This window comes from Bombina bombina, chromosome 4 (genome assembly GCF_027579735.1).
Source record: "Bombina bombina isolate aBomBom1 chromosome 4, aBomBom1.pri, whole genome shotgun sequence".
NCBI lineage: Eukaryota > Metazoa > Chordata > Amphibia > Anura > Bombinatoridae > Bombina > Bombina bombina.
Window position 1 is genome coordinate 1,037,776,539 of NC_069502.1, and position 19,353 is coordinate 1,037,795,891.

At 41.1% G+C, this 19,353-nt stretch overlaps 1 protein-coding gene across 1 annotated transcript in view; it reads right to left on the reverse strand.

Moving 5' to 3' along the window:
• ANKEF1 (ankyrin repeat and EF-hand domain containing 1) overlaps positions 1-19,353 on the reverse strand; it is a 72,675-nt gene that overhangs the window by 13,394 nt on the left and 39,928 nt on the right. Inside the window, exons 6-8 of the mRNA XM_053709331.1 lie at positions 11,564-12,386; positions 4,621-4,847; positions 3,865-4,055 (exon numbers count right to left, since the gene is read on the reverse strand). Of these exons, the coding sequence (XP_053565306.1) occupies positions 3,865-4,055; positions 4,621-4,847; positions 11,564-12,386 (1,241 nt within the window). The remainder of the gene's footprint in view (positions 1-3,864; positions 4,056-4,620; positions 4,848-11,563; positions 12,387-19,353) is intronic.

Genomic DNA, 19,353 nt, shown 5'->3' on the forward strand with positions numbered 1-19,353 from the left:
CATTCAGGGAGATCCAGACTGCACCCCAACCTAGAAGGCTGGCATTTGTTGTTACAATAGTCCAATCTGGCCTGCGAAGGTCATACCTTTGGACAGATGGACCCGAGATAGCCACCAGGGAAGAGGATCCCTGGTCTCTTGGTCCAGATTCAGTTGAGGAGCCAAATCTGTGTAATCCCCGCTCCACTGACTGAGCCTGCATAGTTGCAGCGGTCTGAGATGTAAGCGTGCAAACGGCACTATGTCCATTGCCGCTACCATTAAGCCGAGCCACCAAAGGGCGCGGAATGGAATGAAGAACCCGACAGGAATTTAGAAGCTTTGATAACCTAGACTCCGTCAAGGTAAATTTTCATTTCTACAGAATCTATCAGAGTCCCTAGAAAGGAAACTCTTGTGAGTGGGGATAGAGAACACTTTTCCTCGTTCACTTTCCACCCATGCGACCTCAGAAATGCCAGTACTACGTCCGTATGAGACTTGGCAATTTGGAAGTTTGACGCCTGTATCAGGATGTCGTCTAAATAAGGGGCTACTGCTATGCCCCGCGGCCTTAGGACCGCCAAAAGCGACCCTAGAACCTTTGTAAAGATTCTTGGGGCTTTAGCTAATCCAAAGGGAAGAGCTACAACTGGTAATGCCTGTCTTGAAAGGCAAACCTGAGAAACCGATGATGATCTTTGTGTATCGGAATGTGAAGATAAACATCCTTTAGATCCACTGTAGTCATATATTGACCCTCCTGGATCAGTGGTAGGATGGTACGAATAGTTTCCATCTTGAACGACGGAACTTTGAGGAATTTGTTTAAGATCTTTAGATCCAAAATCGGTCTGAAGGTTCCCTCTTTTTTGGGAACCACAAACAGATTTGAGTAAAAACCCTGTTCCTGTTCCTCCTTTGGAACTGGATGGATCACTCCCATAACTAGGAGGTCTCGTACACAGTGTAAGAATGCCTCACTCTTTATCTGGTTTGCAGATAATTGCGAAAGGTGAAATCTCCCTTTTGGGGGGGAAGCTTTGAAGTCCAGAAGATATCCCTGGGATATAATTTCCAATGCCCAGGGATCCTGAACATCTCTTGCCCACGCCTGGGCGAAGAGTGAAAGTCTGCCCCCTACTAGATCCGTTACCGGATAGGGGGTCGTTCCTTCATGCTGTCTTAGAGGCAGCAACAGGCTTTTTGACCTGCTTACCTTTTTTCTAGGTCTGGTTTGGTCTCCAGACCGTCTTTGATTGAGCAAAAGTTCCCTCTTGTTTATTATTAGAGGAAGTTGATGCCGCACCTGCCTTGAAGTTTCGAAAGGCACGAAAATTAGACTGTTTGGCCCTAGATTTGGACCTGTCCTGAGGAAGGGCACAACCTTTTCTCCCGTGATATCAGCAATAATCTCCTTCAAACCAGGCCCGAATAGGGTCTGCCCCTTGAAGGGAATGTTAAGTAGCTTAGATTTTAAAGTCACGTCAGCTGACCATGATTTAAGCCATAGCGCTCTGCGCGCCTGTATAGCAAAACCAGAATTCTTAGCCGTTAGTTTATTCAAATGAACAATGGCATCAGAAATAAAATAATTGGCTAGCTTAAGTGCTCTAAGTTTGCCAAGTATGTCATCCAATGGAGTCTCTACCTGTAAAGCCTCTTCCAGAGACTCAAACCAGTACGCCGCAGCAGCAGTGACAGGGGCAATGCATGCAATGGGCTGTAGGATAAAACCTTGTTGAATAAATATTTTCTTAAGGTAACCTTCTAATTTTTTATCCATTGGCTCTAAAAAAGCACAACTGTCCTCGACAGGGATAGTAGTACGCTTTGCTAGAGTAGAAACTGCTCCCTCCACCTTAGGGACTGTCTGCCATAAGTCCCGTGTGGTGGCGTCTATTGGAAAACATTTTTCTAAAAATAGGAGGGGAAGAGAACGGCACACCTGGTCTATCCCATTCCTTATTAATAATTTCTGTAAACCTTTTAGGTATTGGAAAAACATCAGTACACACCGGCACTGCAAAGCATTTATTCAGTCTACAAAATTTCTCTGGCACTGCAATGGTATCACAGTCATTCAGAGCAGCTAAAACCTCCCTAAGTAACACGCGGAGCTGTTCAAGCTTAAATTTAAATGTAGAAATATTAGAATCAGGTATCTTTCCTGAGTCATTAACATCACCCACTGACTGAAGCTCTCCTTCCTCAGCTTCTGCATATTGTGAGGCAGTATCAGACATGGTTCTTAAAGCGTCAGTATGCTCTGCATTTTGTCTCACCCCAGAGCTATCTCGCTAACCTCTAAGTTCAGGTAGTCTGGCTAATACCGCTGACAGTGTATTATCCATGACTGCCGCCATGTCTTGTAAAGTAAACGCTATGGGCGCCCTAGATGTACTTGGCGCCATTTGAGCGTGAGTCCCTTGGGCGGGAGTCAAAGGGTCTGACACGTGGGGAGAGTTAGTCGGCATAACTTTCCCCTCGTCAGATTCCTCTGGTGATAATTTTTTTAAAAACAGAATATGATCTTTATTGCATAAAATGAAATCAGTAAATTTGGTACACATTCTAAGAGGGGGTTCCACCATGGCTTTTAAACATAATGAACAAGGAGTTTCTTCTATGTCAGACATGTTTATACAGACTAGCAATGAGACTAGCAAGCTTGGAAAACACTTTAAATCAAGTTAACAAGCAAATATAAAAAACGGTACTGTGCCTTTAAGAGAAACAAATTTTGTCAGAATTTGAAAAACAGTGAAAAAATGCAGTAAATCAAACGAAATTTTTACAGTGTATGTAATAGGCTAGCAGAGCATTGCATCCACTTGCAAATGGATGATTAACCCCTTAGTTCAAAAAACGGATCACAACCAACTGCCACAGCAAGCTGTGGTCCTACCTTCCCCAATAAACGACTTTGGAAAGCCTTTGAGCCCTTTAGATATGTCCTATAGCATACAGGGGACTCCTGAGGGAAGCTGGATGTCACAGTTTGTAATTTTAACTGCACCAACTGTAACTTTTATACTATAACAGTGGAAAGCCTCAGTAAAACTGTTTCTAGTCAAAATTTAAGCCAGCCATGTGGAAAAAACTAGGCCCCAATAAAGTTTTATCACCAATGCATATATAAAAATGATTAAACATGCCAGCAAACGTTTATATTGCAATATCATAAGGGTATTACCCCTGGGAGTAAGCATGATACCAGTCGTTATTAAATCACTGTATTCAGGCTTAACTTACATTAATCCGGTATCAGCAGCATTTTCTAGTGTTTTCCATCTCTAGAAAAAATTATAACTGCACATACCTGATAGCAGAATAAACTGCACGCCATTCTCTCGCTGAAGTTACCTCATCTGTGTAATCCCCTCAGACATATGTGAGAATAGCAATGGATCTTAGTTACAACCTGCTAAGATCATAGAAACCTCAGGCAGATTCTTCTTCTATTTACTGCCTGAGATAAAATAGCACAACTCCGGTACTATTTAAAAATAACAAACTTTTGATTGAAGAAAATAAACTAGCTATATTTAACCACTCTCTCCTACAACATCCTAGCTTGTTGAGAGTTGCAAGAGAATGACTGGCTATGACAGTTAGGGGAGGAGCTATATTACAGCTCTGCTGTGGGTGTCCTCTTGCAACTTCCTGTTGGGAATGAGAATATCCCACAAGTAATGGATGATCCGTGGACTGGATACACCTTACAAGAGAAAAGGGCTCATCTGCAGCCAATCACATGCCGATAATAATACATTGTGATCCACCCTGAGCACTGCAGAATTTATTGGCGCTCTACAAATAAATGAAAATAAAAGCTCTTTTATTTTGCTATTCACATAGTGATACATTACTAAAACAACATACCTCTTCTTTTACGTGGATTGTTTCAGCTGCCTCCGTTGGCTTGGGTTTCGGCACAGTTTTGGCTTTCCCTTTCTTCTTTGCTTTCTGCTTGCCTTTCTTGTCAGTTTTTGGCAAACTATTAAGTTTGGCTTCAAGAAGATCTATAAGTCTGTAGTCTGCATAAGCTTTGGCGATATCTAATACATTCTGTCCTATTCAAATAAAACACAGGTTTTCAAATGCAATATACACAATATTATCCTAAAATGCTTTTGTATTACATTATAAACTACACAACATGATATTTGTCTGTCACAGAACAAAAGAAAAAGAACAATGTATGACACATGTATCTTTGTATAAACTAAGTTTACAAGATTTATTTTATAAACATATAATTTATCATAACATAGACAGCTGAAGAGTAAAACAAATAAATAAAATCATTAATTGTGCATCTACAAAAAAAATAGTTTTTCTAATACTAAACTTATTTAATTTCTGAATGTCATTTGGTATTTTTATACCTGTTTGAAAGGTTTTACACTCAAAATACTCTTCATGAGCAAATAGTTGAAGCTATCCCTGGGCAGGGATATATAAATAAGTACACTTCTGAGCCACATAGCAATACACACAAACACACACCACTGACACATACACACACATTTCTGGCCCACACACACAAACACGTTTATGGCACATACAAACACACAAACACTTCTGAGCGCGTGTATTACAATAAAACTTTAATCATACCACAGTCATTTAACTCACCTTTTTTGTTTTCAATTTGTACTTTGGCTCCGGCATTTACTAAATACTGAACACAAGTTAAGCTGCAGCTTTCTACTGCTCTCATTAATGGGGTTGATCCATTTATGCCAACAGCGTCTATTTTAGCGCCACTTTTTACCAGTAGATCTACAATGTCTTCTTGGCCAGCATGGCAAGCATGGTGCAGGGGAGTCCACAGAAAATTATCGGTTTCATTGACATTAGCACTGTAAATAAGGAGGATAATCGTGAGCAAGACAGGTGGCATCTGTATAACATTGTATGCAGCTGGTCACACGTAATACAAAACTAAACAAAACAAAAAAACAGCATTAGTGTAGAAAATGATGTTGATCCTCAGGCACAGCTAGCAGGTGCTGTTAATGTAGGCCCTAGCTGCCAAAAGATTAAAGGGGCACTTGTGTCTAATGCATAAATCCAGTGATCTGTCCCACTGGTAGCACAGCACCATCTACTGATGGCTTATACTGTGGCAACATGTTTCCTTCTTAAAGGGCCATTAAAGGGGCATTATACACCAATATTATTATAAGCTATTTTAATAAAGTATTAAAGGGACAGTCAACACCAGAATTTTTGTTGTTTCAAAATAAAGATAATACCTTTATTACCCATTCCCCTGTTTTGCATAACCAACACAATTATAAGAATACACGTTTTACCTCCGTAATTAACTTGTATCTAATCTTCTGCTGACTTCCCCCTAATTTCAGTTCAATTGACAGACTTGCATTTTAGCTAAATCATGAGAGAAATAATTTGGGTATCATACCCCTTTAAAATGCATATTAATAGACATTAAATTGAAAGTTTTTATCTAAAAAACATAATTTATGCTTACCTGATAAATTTATTTCTCTTGTAGTGTGTTCACGGGTCATCCATTACTTATGGGATATATTCTCCTTCCCAACAGGAAGTTGCAAGAGGATCACCCAAGCAGAGCTGCTATATAGCTCCTCCCCTCACATGTCATATCCAGTCATTCGACCGAAACAAGACGAGAAAGGAGAAACTATAAGGTGCAGTGGTGACTGGAGTTATAATTTTAAAATTTAGAACCTGCCTTAAAAAGACAGGGCGGGCCGTGGACTGAACACACTACAAGAGAAATAAATTTATCAGGTAAGCATAAATTATGTTTTCTCTTGTTAAGTGTGTTCAGTCCACGGGTCATCCATTACTTATGGGATACCCATACCAAAGCTAAGTACACGGATGATGGGAGGGACAAGGCAGGAACATTAAACAGAAGGAACCACTGCCTGTAGAACCTTTCTCCCAAAACCAGCCTCCGAAGAAGCAAAAGTGTCAAATTTGTAAAATTTGGAAAAAGTATGAAGTGAAGACCAAGTTGCAGCCTTGCAAATCTGTTCAACAGAGGCCTCATTCTTATAGGCCCAGGTGGAAGCCACAGCTCTAGTGGAATGAGCTGTAATTCTTTCAGGAGGCTGCTGTCCAGCAGTCTCATAGGCTAAACGTATTATGCTACGAAGCCAAAAAGAGAGAGAGGTAGCCGAAGCCTTTTGACCTCTCCTCTGTCCAGAGTAAACGACAAACAGAGAAGAAGTTTGTCTAAAATCTTTAGTTGCCTGTAAGTAGAACTTCAGAGCACGGACCACGTCTAGATTATGCAAAAGACGTTCCTTCTTTGAAGAAGGATTAGGACATAATGATGGAACAACAATCTCTTGATTGATATTCCTGTTAGAAACAACCTTAGGCAAAAACCCAGGTTTAGTACGCAGTACTACCTTGTCTGAATGAAAGATCAGATAAGGAGAATCACAATGTAAGGCAGATAACTCAGAGACTCTTCGAGCCGAGGAAATAGCCATTAAAAACAAAACTTTCCAAGATAAAAGCTTAATATCAATGGAATGAAGGGGTTCAAACGGAACATCCTGAAGAACTTTAAGAACCAAGTTTAAGCTCCACGGAGGAGCAACAGCTTTAAACACAGGCTTAATTCTAGCCAAAGCCTGACAAAAGGCCTGGACGTCTGGATTCTCTGCCAGACGTTTGTGTAAAAGAATAGACAGAGCTGAAATCTGTCCCTTTAGCGAACTAGCGGATAAACCCTTTTCTAAACCCTCTTGTAGAAAAGCCAATATCCTAGGAATCCTAACCTTACTCCATGAGTAACTCTTGGATTCGCACCAATATAAATATTTACGCCATATCTTATGGTAAATTTTTCTGGTCACAGGTTTCCGAGCCTGTATTAATGTATCAATAACCGAATCCGAAAACCCACGCTTTGATAGAATCAAGCGTTCAATTTCCAGGCAGTCAGCCTCAGAGAAATTAGGTTTGGATGGTTGAAAGGACCCTGAATTAGAAGGTCCTGCCTCAGAGGAAGAGACCATGGTGGACAGGACGACATGTTCACTAGGTCTGCATACCAGGTCCTGCGTGGCCACGCAGGCGCTATCAGAATTACAGATGCCCTCTCCTGTTTGATCCTGGCAATCAGTCGAGGTAGCAACGGAAATGGTGGAAACACATAAGCTATGTTGAAAACCCAAGGGGCTGCTAATGCATCTACCAGCACCGCTCCCGGGTCCCTGGACCTGGATCCGTAACAAGGAAGCTTCGCGTTCTGGCGAGATGCCATGAGATCCAGATCCGGTTTGCCCCAACAACGAATCAGTTGAGCAAATACCTCCGGGTGAAGTTCCCACTCTCCCGGATGAAAAGTCTGGCGACTTAGGAAATCCGCCTCCCAGTTCTCTACGCCCGGGATGTAAATCGCTGACAGGTGGCAAGAGTGAGACTCTGCCCAGCGAATTATCTTCGAGACTTCCAACATCGCTAGGGAACTCCTGGTTCCCCCTTGATGATTGATGTAAGCCACAGTCGTGATATTGTCCGACTGAAATCTGATGAACCTCAGTTTTGCTAACTGAGGCCAAGCTAGAAGAGCATTGAATATTGCTCTTAATTCTAGAATGTTTATTGGAAGGAGTTTCTCCTCCTGAGTCCACGATCCCTGAGCCTTCAGGGAATTCCAGACTGCTCCCCAGCCTAGAAGGCTGGCATCCGTTGTTACAATCGTCCAAACTGGTCTGCGAAAGGTCATTCCTTTGGACAGATGAACCGGTGACAACCACCAGAGAAGAGAATCTCTGGTCTCCTGGTCCAGATTTAGCAAAGGGGACAGATCTGAGTAATCCCTGTTCCATTGACTGAGCATGCATAGTTGCAGCGGTCTGAGATGCAGGCGCGCAAATGGCACTATGTCCATTGCCGCGACCATTAAGCCGATTACCTCCATGCACTGAGCTACTGATGGGCTTGGAACGGAATGAAGGACACGGCAAGCATTGAGAATCTTTGATAACCTGGACTCCGTCAGGTAAATCTTCATCTCTACAGAATCTATAAGAGTCCCTAGAAAAGGAACCCTTGTGAGTGGTAACAGAGAACTCTTTTCCACGTTCACTTTCCACCCATGCGACCTCAGAAATGCTAGAACTATCTCTGTATGAGACTTTGCATTCTGAAAACTTGACGCTTGTATCAGAATGTCGTCTAGGTACGGAGCCACCGCTATGCCTCGTGGTCTTAGTACCGCCAGAAGTGAGCCCAGAACCTTCGTAAAAATTCTCGGGGCCGTGGCTAACCCGAAGGGAAGAGCCACAAACTGGTAATGCCTGTCTAGAAAGGCAAACCTTAGGTACCGATAATGATCTTTGTGAATCGGTATATGAAGGTAAGCATCCTTTAAGTCCACTGTGGTCATATATTGACCCTCTTGGATCATGGGTAGGATGGTTCGAATGGTTTCCATCTTGAACGATGGTACCCTTAGGAATTTGTTTAAGATCTTTAAGTCCAAGATTGGTCTGAAGGTTCCCTCTTTTTTGGGAACCACAAATAGATTTGAGTAAAATCCTTGTCCCTGTTCCGATCGCGGAACTGAGTGGATCACTCCCATGATTAAGAGGTCTTGTACACATTGTAGAAATGCCTCTCTCTTTACTAGGTTTGTTGACAACCTCGAAAGATGGAACCTCCCTTGTGGAGGAGAGGTTTTGAAATCCAGAAGGTATCCCTGAGATATAATCTTTAACGTCCAGGGATCCTGCACATCTCTTGCCCAAGCCTGGGCGAAGAGAGAAAGTCTGCCCCCCACTAAATCCGTCTCCGGATAGGGGGCCCTGTCTTCATGCTGTCTTAGGGGCGGGAGTAGGCTTTCTGGCCTGCTTGCCCTTGTTCCATGACTGGTTGCCTTTCCAACCCTGTCTGTAACGAGCAGAAGTTCCTTCCTGTTTTGGAGCGGAGGAAGTCGATGCTGCTCCTGCCTTGAAGTTACGAAAGGCAAGAAAATTAGACTGTTTGGCCTTTGGTTTGGCCCTGTCCTGAGGAAGGGCGTGGCCCTTACCTCCCGTAATGTCAGCAATAATTTCCTTCAAGCCGGGCCCGAATAAGGTCTGCCCTTTGAAAGGAATGTTAAGTAGCTTAGACTTGGAAGTTACATCCGCTGACCAGGATTTAAGCCAGAGCGCTCTGCGCGCCTGTATGGCGAATCCGGAATTTTTAGCCGTAAGTTTGGTTAGATGTACTACGGCATCTGAAACAAACGCATTAGCTTGCTTAAGGGTTCTAACTTTGCTCAAAGCCTCATCCAATGGCTCGGTGCGAATCGCCTCTTCCAGAGACTCAAACCAGAATGCCGCTGCAGCCGTGACAGGCGCAATGCATGCAAGAGGCTGCAATATAAAACCCTGTTGAACAAACATTTTCTTAAGATAACCCTCTAATTTTTTATCCATTGGATCTGAGAAAGCACAGCTATCCTCCACCGGGATAGTGGTACGCTTGGCTAACGTAGAAACTGCTCCCTCCACCTTAGGGACCGTCTGCCATAAGTCTCGTGTGGTGGCGTCTATAGGGAACATTTTTCTAAATATCGGGGGAGGGGAAAAAGGCACACCGGGTCTATCCCACTCCTTACTAATAATTTCTGTAAGTCTTTTTGGTATAGGAAAGACGTCAGTACACACCGGTACCGCATAGTATCTATCCAACCTACACAATTTCTCTGGAATTGCCACCGTGTCGCAATCATTCAGAGCCGCTACTACCTCCCCTAGTAACACACGGAGGTTCTCAAGCTTAAATTTAAAATTTGAAATTTCTGAATCCGGTCTCCCCAGATCAGAACCGTCACCGACAGAATGAAGCTCACCGTCCTCATGTTCTGCAAATTGTGACGCAGTATCAGACATGGCTCTCGTGTCATCAGCGCGCTCTGTCCTTAACCCAGAGCTATCGCGTTTGCCCCTTAATTCGGGCATATTATATAATACTTCTTTCATAACATTAGCCATATCATGTAAAGTGATTTGTAAGGGCCTAGATGTACTTGGCGTCTCAATCCTACGCATCTCCCGAGCGGGAGACGCAGGTACTGACACGTGAGGAGAGTTAGGCGGCATAACTTCCCCCTCGTTGTATGGTGATAGTTTCTTTATCGGTACAAATTGACTTTTATTCAAAGCAATATCAATACAATTGGTACACATCGTTCTATTGGGCTCCACATTGGCTTTTGAACATGATGAACAAACAGTTTCCTCTGAATCAGACATGTTTAAACAGACTTAGTAATGAAACTAGCAAGCTTGGAAATCACTTTCAATAAGTTTACAAGCAATATAAAAAACGCTGCAGCGCTTCAAAAATACAGATATAATTAAACAATTCTTAACAAGAAGTGTATTATTAGCAGAGGATTGCACCCATTAGCAAAAGGATGATTAACCCCTCAATACCCAAAACGGATAAAACGGATATCAATTAAGATTTAACGCTTTTAATCACAGTCAAGCACACTGTGACAGATCTGCTGTGACTGATTACCTCCCTCACAAATGAATTTTGCAGACCCCTGAGCTCTCTAGAGACGTCCTGGATCAAGGAGGAAGAAGCAGGAAGACTGTGCTAGAATTTTAACTGCGCAACAAGGCGCTAAAACAAGGTCCCTCCCACTCCTATCACAACAGTGGGAGCCCTAATATAACGGTTTCCATGCAGAAAAATATGTTAGCCATGTGGAAAAAAATCATGCCCAAAGAGATTTATCACCAAAGTACTTCACAAAAACGAATAACATGCCAGTAAACGTTTTATTAAAAAACAACATTTTCCAATGTCATGCAAAGTTATCACTAAGCCTGCTACCAGTCGCTACCACTGCAGATAAGGCTTAAGTATTATTTTAGTTTTAACAGTATTTTCTCAGTCAAATTCTAGTCCCTAGAAAATAACTCGACTGCGCATACATTTATCAGCCTGATACCAGTTGCCACTACTGCATTTAAGGCTGTACTTACATCATACGGTAACAGCAGTATTTTCTTAGTCAATTCCATTCCCAGAAAATAAAGTACTGCACATACCTCATTTGCGGAGGACACCGCATGCTATTCCCAGTTTCTGAAGTTACCCCACTCCTCAGAATGTCGAGAACAGCCAGTGGATCTTAGTTACGCCTGCTAAGATCATAGAAAAAAAACGCAGGCAGTTTCTTCTTCCAAATACTGCCTGAGATAGAAAAACAGCACACTCCGGTGCCATTTAAAATAACAAACTTTTGATTGAAGAGTAGATAAGTAAAAACTCCAGCTCCTCTCGCGACCTCCTTCTTTGTTGAGGCTTGCAAGAGAATGACTGGATATGACATGTGAGGGGAGGAGCTATATAGCAGCTCTGCTTGGGTGATCCTCTTGCAACTTCCTGTTGGGAAGGAGAATATATCCCATAAGTAATGGATGATCCGTGGACTGAACACACTTAACAAGAGAAATTCAGATTTACTTCACAACTTTTAATTTTTAGATAAATGCTTCTTCATTGTCAATTTCATCCTTACAATGCCATTTTTAAGAAATTAAAATCAGAATGTTTAACATACCCTTTTTCTACAAGAAATTTGACAACCTCTACGTTCCCATAAGCGCAGGCAGACATAAGGGGTGTTTTATAAAAAATATCTTTCACGTCTACTGGCACACCGGTTTCCAATGCTTGTTTTAGGGATTCCATATCTCCAGCTTTGATGGCAGAACCTATATGAGTAAAAACTTTCTCTAGTTCATCCATGTACCATGCCGTGTCATCCGTTATAGGATTTTGAGGAGGATAATCTCGGTCAAATCGATTGGCATCTGTTATATTATGAAAAGATTCAATCATAAAATTAGGAGGACCACCATCTTCACGACGGAATATTAAATCGCTTGGCATGGTACATATTGGCATGGGTAAGGAAAGCTTGCTTTTTTTCCCCTTTTTCCCTTTTTTGCCCTTTTTCTTTTTGGGCAGATATGAAGATAATAAAAATGTTTTTTGTAAGTATTTGGAACCTTTTAGAAATTCTTCTATATTTATAAGTCCTGACCTTCCCTTCTCATGAAGTTGTATAACATTTTGCAACTGCTCCGCAGTAACCGGGGCACCTTTTTCTTGGAGGACTGCTGTAAAATCTTCTTTTGAAATCGTTCCATCTTCTTTGTCAAACATCTTAAATGATTCTCGAAGCTCTGCTTGTTTTTCGTACGACCAGTCGTGTAGGGTTATTGCCCAGGGAGCATTGGGATTTTTGGCTCCTTGCTTGGAATATTTATTAAAAAGCCGTGTTGCTTTGCCTATTTCCTTCATAGCTGCTTTGAAGCCACCTTCTTTGGCAACAGCTTTGGCTGTTAGTGTTTTTAAGTTTTTCCATGTAGGATTGCAGCCTGTAATACAGAAGCAAAAGTTTGTTTTCATTAAGTCATTATTTTTAACATTTAAAGTACATATTTTGAATAATACAAAAGAAAGAATGGCTATTAGACCTATGGCTGAGAATTTAATGGAGTTGCTTCTATTTGTGAATGCAAAAGGTATTCTCTCTAGTGTTACCCACAGTGTGCATGGACGGTTATTAGTAGAAAGTTCAACATAAGCAACAACTTATTTTTGCTACCGGACTCACCCACTCCTCAGTGTTGGTCTCAACCAAGTGGAGTATGCTGTCTCCCCTCACTCACTGCCGTAGTCGTCCGGTCCTGGGGTGTGGGAACTTAAAGCCTGCCCTCTTGTTCTCCGGGTAGATAAAAGGTACAAGCCCCAGTGTCTGCTACTCCGGTCCTGGCAAAAGGCTGCAGTGCCCAAACAAACCCTCCTCAGACGTACTCGAGAGTGAGGGGGGCGCGGTCCTTGTACACGTCCTCTCTGGACAAGAAGTGATGAAACTTGATTGTAGCTGCGGGTGAATGCCGGTGCAGGCAGTTAGACAGGGAAAGTGAGGATTATTCTCCTCTGGAGGTGCTACCACGCTGGAGGGTCAATTAGAACAAAAGTAGCAAAAAAGGGTAGCGGAGCACCAATCCAATGTAGTAAAATAAAAATAATCTTTATTGGAAATCAAGATAAAACAGAAAAACGACAGGGTGGCATTATCCAAAAGGAGTCAGCTCCTACAGCTGCTAGGAGCTGACTCCTTTTGGATAATGGCACCCTGTCGTTTTTCTGTTTTATCTTGATTTCCAATAAAGATTATTTTTATTTTACTACATTGGATTGGTGCTCCGCTACCCTTTTTTGCTACTTTTGCTTCTATTTGTACCAACAACATTTTGATGGGAAATTTGCTAGTACATTTTTCACAAAAGCCGCTTAAAGGGACAGTAAACACCTCATGAAAAAACTGCAATATACTTTCATTATTTACTTTATTAGTTTTTTTCATGTAATTCAGATCTAAAAGTTATTGCTTTTCTGATTCTCAGAACGGAAAAAAAGCTAACTCTGCCGCATATAATTCCATAACTGGTTTTAACAGAAATGCAAAAGCACTAAAAACAATGCACTTTATACTAACAATATGGGGAAGATTTATTAAGCAGCGGATGCTGCTTTCTACGCCCGAGGTTTCAGGTCCGCCTGAAACCTAAGTTTAGAAGCAGCGGTCTTAAGATACGGTTGAAATGATTGACACCCTCTGCTAGCGAACGTGCAGGGGGCGGCATTGCACAGACATTTCACAAGAAATGCTTGTGCAATGTTAGATGCCGACAGCGTATGCCGACATCGAATCATGTCCACCCGGCACTTGATAAATTGGCCCCTATGACTGTAGCTAGCAGTGTCAGTTGCAGACTTAAAGGGTTACTGAAACCATTTTTTTTCTTTCATGATTCAGATACAGCATGTAATTTTAAGCAACTTTCAATTCGCTCGTATTACAGGTGGTGAGCTAAGTGTTGTGCTTGAACGCAATCTAAAATAGAACTGTAAAATGTAGTCCTTTTTAAAAACTGAAGTCATTATCAGTTGCTAGTTTGCATAACAAAACATTTGTAAAATCTATCGGCTAGATTTAGAGTTCTGCAGCCAAAGGGGTGCGTTAGCTATGCATGTTTTTTTTTCTCCCGCACCTTTTAAATACCACTGGTATTTAGAGTTCACAGAAGGGCTGCGTTAGGCTCCAAAATAGGAGCGTGTAGCATAATTTACCGCCACTGCAACTCTAAATACCAGCGGTGCTTATGGACGCGGCCAGCTTCAAAAACGTGCTCGTGCACGATTCCCCCATAGGAAACAATGGGGCCGTTTGAGCTGAAAAAAACCCTAACACCTGCAAAAAAGCAGCGTTCAGCTCCTAATGCAGCCCCATTGTTTCCTATGGGGAAACACTTCCTACGTCTGCACCTAACACCCTAACATGTACCCCGAGTCTAAACACCCCTAGCCTTACACTTATTAACCCCTAATCTGCCGCCCCCGCTATCGCTGACCCCTGCATATTTTTTTTAACCCCTAATCTGCCGCTCCGTACACCACCGCCACCTACGTTATCGCTATGTACCCCTAATCTGTCACCACTAACACCGCCGACCCCTATATTATATTTATTAACCCCTAATCTGCCGCCCCCAACGTCGCCGCCACCTACCTACACTTATTAACTCCTAATCTGCCGACCGGACCTCACCGCTACTATAATAAAGTTATCAACCCCTAATCCGCCTCACTCCTGCCTCAATAACCCTATAATAAATAGTATTAACCCCTAATCTGCCCTCCCTAACATCACCGACACCTAACTTCAAGTATTAACCCCTAATATGCTGACCGGAGCTCACCGCTACTCTAATAAATGGATTAACCCCTAAAGCTAAGTCTAACTCTAACACTAACACCCCCCTAAGTTAAATATAATTTTTATCTAACAAAATAAAATAACTCTTATTAAATAAATTATTCCTATTTAAATCTAAATACTTACCTGTAAAATAAACCCTAATATAGCTACAATATAAATTATAATTATATTGTAGCTATTTTAGGATTAATATTTATTTTACAGGCAACTTTGTATTTATTTTAACCAGGTACAATAGCTATTAAATAGTTAATAACTATTTAATAGCTACCTAGTTAAAATACGGTAATTACAAAATTACCTGTAAAATAAATCCTAACCTAAGTTACAATTAAACCTAACACTACACTATCAATAAATTAATTAAATAAAATACCTACAATTATCTACAATTAAACTTAACACTACACTATCAATAAATTAATTACATAAAATACCTACAAATAAATACAATTAAATAAACTAACTAAAGTACAAAAAATAAAAAAGAACTAAGTTACAAAAAATAAAAAAATAATTTACAAACATTAGAAAAATATTACAACAATTTTAAGCTAATTACACCTACTCTAAGCCCCCTAATAAAATAACAATATTATTAGGGTTTATTTTACAGGCAAGTATTTCGATTTAAATAGGAATAATTTATTTAATAAGAGTTATTTTATTTTGTTAGATAAAAATTATATTTAACTTAGGGGGTGTTAGTGTTAGAGTTAGACAGCTTTAGGGGTTAATACATTTAATAGAGTAGCGGTGAGGTCCGGTCGGCAGATTAGGGGTTAATACTTGAAGTTAGGTGTCGGCGATGTTAGGGAGGGCAGATTAGGGGTTAATACTATTTATTATAGGGTTATTGAGGCGGGAGTGAGGCGGATTAGGGGTTAATAACTTTATTATAGAAGCGGTGAGGTCCGGTCGGCAGATTAGGGGTTAATAATTGTAGGTAGGTGGCAGCGACGTTGGGGGCGGCAGATTAGGGGTTAATAAATATAATATAGGGGTCGGCAGTGTTAGGGGCAGCAGATTAGGGGTACATAGGGATAACGTAGGTTGCGGCGGTGTGCGGTCGGCAGATTAGGGGTTAAAAAAATTAAATAGAGTGGCGGCGATGTGGGGGGGCCTCGGTGTAGGGGTACATAGGTAGTTTATGGGTGTTAGTGTACTTTAGAGCACAGTAGTTAAGAGTTTTATGAACCGGCGTTAGCCCAGAAAGCTCTTAACTCCTGGCATTTTGCTGCGGCTGGAGTCTTGTCGTTAGATTTCTAACGCTCACTTCAGCCAAGACTCTAAATACCGGCGTTAGAAAGATCCCATTGAAAAGATAGGATACGCAAATGGCGTAGGGGGATCTGCGGTATGGAAAAGTCGTGGCTGGAAAGTGAGCGTTAGACCCTTTCCTGACTGACTCTAAATACCAGCGGTAGCCCAAAACCAGCGTTAGGAGCCCCTAACGCTGATTTTAACGGCTAATGCCAAACTCTAAATCTAGGCGTATGAAAATGAAAGGTTTTAAGTTATATTAAACTTATGAAACAAAAGTTTATTAATTAAAAAAACAAAGGTTTTGTGGGAGTATTAAAGGGGTATATGACAAGGGGTAGGACTGGGAAGTGGGTCCAAGGTGTGTGTGTGTGTGTGTATATATATATATATATATATATATATATATATATAAATACAGTTGTGCTCAAAAGTTTGCAAACCCTTGGAGAATTGGTAATATATGTACCATTTTTAAAGAAAACATGAGTGAGCAGGCAAAACACATTTCTTTTATTTTTTATGGGATTCATATTCAACTGTAGGTCATAACAGAATGGCACAATCATAAAACAAAACATGACAACAAATAAAAAAAAATGAAATGACCCCTGTTCAAAAGTCTGCATACCCTTACTTCTTAATACTGTGTATTGCCCCCTTTAGCATTAATGACAGCATGCAGTCTTTTGTAATAGTTGTCTATGAGGCTCCAAATTTTTGCAGGTGGTATAGCTGCCCATTCGTCTTGGCAAAATGCTTCCAGGCCATGCAAAGTCTTTAGTTGTCTTGCATAAATCGCACGTTTGAGATCTCCTCAGAGTGGCTCGATGATATTAAGGTCAGGAGACTGTGATGGCCACTCCAGAACCTTCACCTTTTTCTGCTGTAACCACTGGAGGGTCAACTTCGCATTGTGCTTAGGGTCATTGTCGTGCTGGAAACTCTAAAAGCGCCCCATGCGCAGCTTTTGTGCAGAAGAATGCAAATTGTCTGCCAGTATTTTCTGATAACATGCTGCATTCATCTTGCCATCAATTTTCACAAGATTCCCTGTGCTTTTAGAGCTCACACACCTCGAAAACACCATGCTTCACAGTGGGGATGGTATTCTTTTCGCTATAGGCCTTGTTGACCCCTCTCTAAACATAGCGTTTATAGTTGTGACCATAAAGCTATAATTTGGTCTCGTCGCTCCAAATTACAGTGTGCCAGAAGCTGTGAGGTGTGTCACAGTGTTGTCGGCATATTGTAACCAGGCTTTTTTGTGGCATTGGCGCAGTAAAGGCTTCTTTCTGGCAACTCAACTATGCAGCTCATTTTTGTTCAAGTATCTTCGTATTGTGCTCCTTGAAAAAAAACACACTGTCTTTTTCCAGAGCAGCCTGTATTTCTCCTGAGGTTTCTTGTGGGTTTTTCTTGTTTGTATCCTGAAAAATTCTTCTGGCAGTTTTCAAGGCTTTAGATATCTTTTTACATCCTCTTCCATCTTTATAAAGTTCCATTACCTTATTACGCAAGTTCTTTTGACAGTTCTTTTCCTCCCCATGGATCATTATCTAGCCTGCTCAGTGCTATTCAAATCAGTCAACAGAATTTCAGTAGCTCTTATCCTATTGGCTGATTTGAACAGCCATTAGGATTTCAGTAGCTCTCATCCTATTAAGCTGATATGAATTTTAAAAATCAAATCAGCGAATAGGAATGCAAGGGACTCCATTTTGAAAACGTTCCCTTGCATTAAAGATTCAGTATACGTCGGCAACCATATGAAGAGGATGCTCTGCGCCGGATGTCTTGAAGGATGGACCCACTCCGTGCCGCCGGGATGAAGATAGAAGATGCCGCCTGGATGAAGATAGAAGACGCCACCTGGATGGATGAAGACTTCGCCGCCTGGATGAAGACTTTGCCACCTGGATGTCCGGACTTCAGAAACTGTAAGTGGATCGTCGGGGGTTAGAGTAAGGGGGTTTTTTTTACTTTTTTTGGGTGTTTCTTTTTTTTAGATTAGGGTTTGGGAGTTCTTAAAAGAGATAAATGCCCTTTTCAGGGCAATGAAAAAGAGCTGAATGCCCTTTTAAGAGCAATACAAATGCCCTTTTCAGGGCAATGGGTAGCTTAGGTTTTTGTTAGAGTTAGGTTTTTTTATTTTGGGGGTTTGGTTGGGTGGTGGGTTTTACTGTTGGGGGGGGGGTCTTTGTATTTTTTTTTCAGGGAAAAGGGCTGATTTCTTTAGGGCAATGCCCTACAAAATGCCCTTTTAAGGGCTATTGGTAGTTTATTGTAGGCTAGGGTTTTTTATTTTGGGGGGCTTTTTTATTTTTATAGGGCTATTAGATTAGGTGTAATTGTTTTTATTTTAGATAATTTCGTTTGTTATTTTTCGTAATGTCGTGTTTTTTATTTTTGTAATTTAGTATTTTTTATTTTTTGTAACTGAAGATTTAATTTTTTTTAGTAGTGTTAGTTTTTTTTTTTTATGTGTAATTTAGTTTATTTAATTGATAGTTATTTTCAATTTAGTATAATAGTTATGTTAGGTTAATTGTTTAAACTTAGGTTTTTTTAATTTCACAGGTAAATTTTTATTTATTTTAAAATAGGGATATTGTAATTTTAATTTAAAGTTAGTGGGTTGTTAGGTTTAGGGGTTAATAAGTTAATTTAGTTTTTTGCGATGTAGGGGGATGTCGGTTTAGGGGTTGATAGGTTTATTTAGTGGTAGTGATGTGGGAGGCCAGAGGTTTAGGGGTTAATAACTTTATTTAGTGGCAGTGATGTTGGGGAGTGTCGGGATAGGGGTTAATACCTTTATTATAGTGTGGGCGATGTTGGGGTGCGGGGTAATAGGGGTTAATAACTTTATTATAGTGGCGGCAATGTCGGGGAGCGGCGGAATAGGGGTTAATATCTTTATTATAGTGTGGGCGATGTTGGGGTGCGGGGGAATAGGGGTTAATAACTTTATTATAGTGGCCCCGATATCGGGAAGTGGCAGAATAGGGGTTAATAAATGTTATTATTAGCGGCGATGTCGGGAGTGGCAGATTAGGGGTTAATAAGTTTACTTTAGTGTTTGCGATGCGGGAGAGCCTCGGTTTAGGGGTTAATAGGTAGTTTATGGGTGTTAGTGTACTTTGTAACAGTTTAGTTATGAGTTTTGTGTAACAGATTTGTTGCATAAAACTCATAACTACTGGTCCCAGATTGCGGAACGGATTGTGTCGGTATAGGCTGGAACGCAAGCTTTTTAGCCTCACCGCACAACTTGTAATGGCAGCGCTATGGAA